This window comes from Littorina saxatilis, linkage group LG9 (assembly GCF_037325665.1).
Source record: "Littorina saxatilis isolate snail1 linkage group LG9, US_GU_Lsax_2.0, whole genome shotgun sequence".
Lineage (NCBI taxonomy): Eukaryota > Metazoa > Mollusca > Gastropoda > Littorinimorpha > Littorinidae > Littorina > Littorina saxatilis.
Genome location: NC_090253.1, coordinates 56,317,407 through 56,324,469, shown reverse-complemented (window position 1 = coordinate 56,324,469; position 7,063 = coordinate 56,317,407). Strand labels below are relative to the sequence as shown.

General features: G+C 43.3%; 1 protein-coding gene across 1 annotated transcript in view; it reads right to left on the bottom strand.

Annotated features, from left to right (window-relative positions):
- LOC138976534 (dermatopontin-like) overlaps positions 1-4,910 on the bottom strand; it is an 8,666-nt gene extending 3,756 nt beyond the window's left edge. The window contains exons 1-3 of the mRNA XM_070349390.1: positions 4,773-4,910; positions 3,122-3,347; positions 455-586 (exon numbers count right to left, since the gene is read on the bottom strand). Of these exons, the coding sequence (XP_070205491.1) occupies positions 455-586; positions 3,122-3,347; positions 4,773-4,775 (361 nt within the window). The 5' untranslated portion in view covers positions 4,776-4,910. The remainder of the gene's footprint in view (positions 1-454; positions 587-3,121; positions 3,348-4,772) is intronic.
- Positions 4,911-7,063: the final 2,153 nt, after the last annotated feature.

Genomic DNA, 7,063 nt, shown 5'->3' with positions numbered 1-7,063 from the left:
AACGTAAATGCAGAAAAGAATAGGACCTAAGACAGAGCCCTGGGGTACTCCATACAACACGGACTCCTCTCTTGAGTACGCACCATGTACATAGACTTGTTGCGATCGGTTTTCAAGGAAAGACTGAAAGAAAGACAGAGAGTCAGATCCGTTGAGATATAGTGATAATTTGTTGAGAAAAATTTTATGATCAACTAGGTCAAAGGCCTTAGAAAAATCTAAGTATACGACCCCAGAGAGCTCGGAGGAAGTTATGGCTGACAGACATTTGTCTGTCAAAAGCGAGAGCGCAGTAGAACATGAGTGGTTACTGCGGAAACCAGACTGCAAGGGGTGGAAAAGGGCCAAACGGTCCATGTATTTTGTGAGATTAATGTGAATGTCTTTCAAGAAGCTTTGATAGTACTGAGAGTAAAAATAACAAGCCACCAGACATTATATATCATCAACACACCTGGCAGCCGACAGCAATAGAAACTGTAGCGCCTGTCCTCGTAGTCGTTGCTATGGTAACTCCGCATGCCAGCCAAAAAGCCATCGTGAGGACACTGGTACACCACTGGTTCGTCAAAAGCATTCACGTACTCTGCGACCAAAACAAGGGCAGAGTGTCTTTCAGGAGCTTTCAGCAATGAATACTAAGGCTGGCAAGTTTCCCATAAATGTGAGCCTGCATGGGAAAACCCGACTAAAGACGCAGCAAGCTATTTTCGCAACAATGAAAATAGGGCAGAATGGATACAATTATCAAGCTTCAGATTTACTGCTCAATCGCTTTATTGATTTACTAACTTCATCATTACGTGTACATATTTCAAAACAGCACTGTAAAAAACCTATTACAGTTAGATCAATTCTGGTGGTTTTTTTAAATATTTGTCAAAGTCTGAAGTTTCATATCATTTCAAAAAGTAAAAAGTCAACATGTTCCCATTTAGCCTGGTTTTCCCATGCAGACTCACAAATGTGTAAATTTGTATATCAGTATGTTTAAAATCAAATAATAAGAAGCAGTAGCGACAGCAACATAAAAATCATCATGGTTATCATCATGGTTATCATCATGGTTATCATCATGGTTATCATCATCATCATCATCATCATCATCATCATCATCATCATCATCATCATCACTCTCATCATCATCCGCCTCCTCCTCATCATCATCATCAGCATCATCATCAGCACCATCGTTCCGTATGACTTTCCAGCTTAAAACAAAGTGCTGAAGACCAGTATTAATTTCTATAACGGTTTATAACTATTTAGTACCGGTATACCGAAAGTGTACATGGACATTTTCGGTATACCGGTACGTATACTAAATAGTTATAAACCGTTATAAGAAATTGTAGCGCCTGTCCTCGTAGAACAACTATGGTAACTCCGCATGCCAGCCACAGAAAAAGAAACCAAACTTGCATCTGTCTCAAAAAGCATTAACATGCTGAAGAGACGATACAAAATGACAACCAACCAACCAACCAACCGACCAACCAACCAACCAACCAACCAACCAACTAACCAACCAACCAACTAACCAACCAACCAACCAACCGAAAGTTTAACATGAGAGTGTGGCTAGCGGTAGTTTGACATACATGCAAAGAAGCCATAAATAGCAACGGACTGTTTATTTCATGTTTTTCTTGAGACAGATTAGGCGGTCCACATTGTCTCCCTTCAGGGAATTGTCAAAAGGTCCCCAGCAGTTGGCATACTCGTTGCCACGATTGTATTCGGGTGTTTCCGTTATACAAACTGGTTTAACCATTTGTTTTGGTATACTGCTGCAGATCTCATTAGTTTAATAAGAACAAGATAACAATACGGATGTAGCCGTGTGGCAATTTCACGTACTGTTGTCCCTCTCTTTTACTCCCTGTCTATTATCTTCCCCTGACCCAAGTTGTGTCTCCCGCTAGGATTATTGTGTGTTGTAGCTAATTTTAGGTGTGTAGGGAGGCTGGTTTCTTATTGGTTGATTGTTTGAACGGGTGCGCGCGTGAGCCTCAGAATGATAGCGTGGGCTAGGACAGTACCCGGTGTGATTTCTAAGTGAGAGGACGTGTTTCAGTGTGCGTATCGGCTTGGATTTGTGCTGTTTAACTTTTGATTGAACGATTACTGTGTTAATGTAAGGAGTGTAGCTGAGCCATTATAACGTTTATTTTGGCGAAGGAGTGATTCGAGGATTGTCTAGAGAGACTGTGTGTGTGTGAGAAACGTTTTAGAGCTGGGTTTATATCAGCGAGGTGACTTTCGACCGGGATCGTAATTCGAGTTCCGACGAGTTGTGTGCGGCTGTATCTTGAGGAAGGAACTACACTGCTTTCTGATGTGCTTTCTAGTGTACGTTAATTAAAAGTCACGTTATCGCAACCTCTGTCTTGGCGTCTCATTTATGCTTTCTGGCCTATTCCCTCCTTCCACTCCACCCTATCACACGGATGTACTCAAGTTAAACGGCAACATGAATGCATACAAAACACGAATTAGTTTCAGTCGACTGTTCGTCTTCGTCAGCATTACAAAAACAATAAGCTAACAAATAAATGGACAAAGAAAGAAAATGACGAGAATGAGCACATGAGAATACACACCTATTATTTCATAAATTACCTAGCAGTTCAGCCCGGCTTCGCCCCGGGTGTAAGCGGAGCCCCATAGCATCTTATGACGCTCGCTATTCCATTATTATCAGCGTTACCTCCTTTTTTTTTATACATAAAAACACCAAGTAAGAGTAACCTCCTTTAGCTTCTAGAAATGTCCGGGAGTGTCCAGTTAATTTTTCTTTCTTCATCTCTTCCCCTCATAGAAGCCACACAGAGTCTCCAATATCACTGGCATTATGTGCTTGCTACAGGTGAACGCAAGGCATTGAACTGGCTTTGCACCATTTGGGCTGTATTCAATAAGGGGAGGTCCATAATCTGCGAAAGGAAACAATGAATCAAGAAACTAAAACCCAGGTGCACACACACACACACGCACACACACACACAAACACACACATACTCACACACTCACACACACACACACACACATACACACACACACACTTACATCCATTTGTATAATTATATAGTATAGAAGAAGATAAATAGATAAGACTCACGGGTCCAGAAACACTGTTTAAGAGTCCCACTGACTGGCGGAGATCGACACCTGAGGTCAAATCTTCGGTCCTCGTAAGAATTGTGGTGCGTGCTTGCCACATAGGACAAGACCTGCCCGCTAGGACAACTGAACTTGACGTCTTTGTCGTAGTTGTTGAGCCATGATGCGTAGACGGGTGCGAAGAACATGGCCAGCACTACTAGCAGCAGAAATGCTGTTGATGCCTGCAGATAAGACAAGATAAGATAAGAACACTTTTTTTTAATTTATTTTTTATTTTGTGTATTTATTTTAATTTTTAGTTTTTATTTAATATACATAAAGACAAGTTTACAAATATACATTGGCCCGTGTATACAAAAAACATACATTTAACATACAATAAACATACATTTAACATACATTTAACATACATTTAACATACATTTATATGGGTAAAGGTTTGCGAACTTTAATGTTCATTTTCATTTACTCCCGCAGTGGGGCACTGCGGTTATGAAATTAAAGGCCCCTCCTGTTTTTGGAACCGCAGGAGCTTTCTAGTTTGCTGTTAGGTAGATTTTTGGTTCCTCTTTCCTGTCATGCTCTCTTTTTCTTCATGCATTCTTTTCTTTTTTCTGCCTTCTTGCTCATTCACCTGTATTTTTTCCAAAAATCTCTTCTCTTGCCGCTTGTCTCGCGATTCATGTATAGTTTAATCTGTTAGTGTTCTGATGTAAGTCCAGCAGTAGATAGGTTAAGCCTATTTTAACATACTGGAAACTGGTAATCTTCCAGTAGGTATTAATTTAGTTTTACTAAAGCCTGCTGGGACACAAGTAATGGGTTAGTGCATTTGTAAACAGGAATTGCTTGACAAGTGGCCCCCTTCATCCCCCCCTTCCTCGTCCTGATATGGCTCTGCGTAGTCGGCTGGACGTTAAGCAACAAATAAACAAACAAACAAACAAACAAAAATTTTCATTTACACAAACATGGACATTTTTCTGTTGGCACCACACCGTATTTCTACTAACACAAACACACGATTATAAAGCATAATCGAACATAAGTACACTACTACTTAGATAGAAACATGTATATAATAGTGTTTGTACGTCGCTGTTTCATCGCTGATTGATGTCGTAATTGATCATTACCTCGCCGGCATTTTGCAAGCAAACCACACCATCTTGAGCTAAGTTCTGTTTCTGTTCCATAGGTGTCTGTCTGTCTGTCTGTCTGTCTGTCTGTCTGTCTGTCTACTTCAAAGCGCTTTCAGTCGACGTACTCTGTTAGTAAATGTAACGTTTTGTTTTGTCATTAATAAACGTTCCAATTACCTACCATTCTTGTTTTTTTGTTAAACATGTTTGGTTCATTGTAGCTGTATCAAAATTGCGTTGAAATCTGGCCGTTCCGTTCCCCTGGAGACATCCCAGAAGTTACATAAAATCGCCTTTTTGTTTCAGGCGTTTAGAACAAATGAGTGGCTCGTCTTAACTTTGGCAGGAAAACATGCACTTTCTATTTGTGTCCTCCCCTCCCCTTTCTTAACCTCCTCCTCCTCCTCCTCCTCCTTCCTCTCCTGATTCTTCTTCGACTGCTTGTTCTTCTTCATTTCGTTTTCTTCTTCTCCTGCTCCATCTTAACAGTCATCCAAGACTTACCATCGTAGTCCAGTAAGCAGTGGGAGCGTCTCGTAGCGACTAGAGTGGATGTCTTGCAACGGTCTCTCTTCGTCGTCCGATGAATTCTGGTGCCAGCGTGTGGCCCTTAAATAACCCCTTACTCTCCAGCTGTTAGCAATGTCTGAAAAGTACACCCGGATTCCACTTTCTCCTTTTCGATACTTTGCTGTAATTTGACACAGCTCAATCACAAGTGTTCGAAGGACATTGTGAAACTTCAGTCAAACAGCAAAGTGCCCGTGTAGGTGTGAATGTTCGTGGGTTGGGGGGGGGGGGGGGGGCGGGGGGGGGGGGGCATGACTAGCATCGGTTCAATGGTTTTAATCCTCACAGCGGTTCTATTTAGATTTCAAACAGGAGAAATACTTTTTTAACACGGGCCCCGTGGGGCAGCGGCTGCGGATCATGAGGTAATGGGTTCTTCTTCTTCTTCTTCTTCTTCTTCTTCCTCCTTCTTTCTTCTTTCTTCTTCTTCTTCTTCTTCTTCTTCTTCTTCTTCTTCTTCTTCTTCTTCTTCTTCTTCTCCTTCTTCGTTCATGGGCTTAGACTCCCACGTTCACTCATGTTTTTAGCACGAGCGGATTTTTTTTCGTGTATCACCGTTGTTACCCTGCCATTCAGGCAGCATACGCCGATTTCGGGGGAGGCATGCTGGGTATTTTTGTGTTTCGATAACCCACCGAACACTGACATGGATTACAGGATCTTTTCCGTGCGCACTTGGTCTTGTGCTTGTGTGTACATACGAAGGGGGTTAAGTCACTAGCAGGTCTGCACATAAGTTGACCTGGGAGATCGGACAAATCTCCACTCTTAACCCACCAGGCGGCAGCGACCGGGATTCAATTAGGAGGCCGATGTCTTACCACCAGGCCTCCTAATCGGGAGGTAGTGAGTTCGAATCCCGGTCGCTGCCGCCTGGCGGGTTAAGAGTGGAGATTTGTAATGGGTTCAAATCGCAGGTAGCTCTGTTGGTTGAGCACAGGACTTGTGTTCCTGTGGTGATAGGTTCGAATCCCGGCAAGGACGGACTCGGGTCAACTTTAAGTGATGATTCATAGACAGTATCCATGTCCCGCCTCCGTGTCACCACAGTGGTACGTAAAAGACCTCGGTCATTCTGCTATAAGTGCAGGTGGCTGATTACACATAATCACGCATACACTTGGATAGAGCGACTCTTGTTGCTGCTGACCGGCACGGTTGGCCTAGTGGTAAGGCGTCCGCCCCGTGATCGGGAGGTCGTGGGTTCGAACCCCGGCCGGGTCATACCTAAGACTTTAAAATTGGCATTCTAGTGACTGCTCCGCCTGGCGTCTGGCATTATGGGGTTAGTGCTAGGACTGGTTGGTCCGGTGTCAGAATAATGTGACTGGGTGAGACGTGAAGCCTGTGCTGCGATTTCTGTCTTGTGTGTGGCGCACGTTATATGTCAAAGCAGCACCGCCCTGATATGGCCCTTCGTGGTCGGCTGGGCGTTAAGCAAATAAACAAACAAACAAATTGTTGCTGCTTGCGGCTTCCACTGGGGGGAAGCGACCCGACTTTCCCAGCATTGGGATAGCAGAGTAAATCAATGAAAAACAATCAAACACAGGCCTGAAAGTGACGAGTAATTTACTCGCCATGGCGAGTACAAACATGTAACCGGCGAGTAGATTTGTTCTTCTTACTCACCAAACGCGAGTAAAATAGCTGAAACTAATTGGTTTGGCTAGTAAAGTTTTCTCTTTGGCTAGTACATTTTCAGAATCACTAGCCAAAGGCTAGTCCACCATGTGTTGGACTTTCAGGGCTAATATAGAGTTGTGTTTTTTTTTTCGGGATTCGGTGTCACGAACTGAAAACTCTGCCTAAACAATCCCTCTCAATGCGGTCAATGCGCATGCGCTAATATGGGGAGATTAATCAGGTCGTGCACAACCTAACCCTAACCCTTAACCCTAACCCTAACCCGACAAGCGCTTAGAACTGTACCCACGGAATACGCGCTATATAAGCTTCATAGTGATTGATTGATTGATAACCCTAAACCTAACCCTAACCCTAACCCATGGTTCGTTCGGTCAAAGTGCCGCATTTTGTCCAAGATTGGTGCATGCGCATTGACCGCACTGTGAGGGATTGTTCAGGCAGAGTTTTCAGTTCGTGACACCGGCCGCCTTATACCAAAAGTCAAAGCGCTGACCAACACAACAGGTTTGCACAAGACTTCTCGTGACAGGTTGAAGTCAGATATAGCGACGAGTGTTGACCTGTCACGCAGTCTC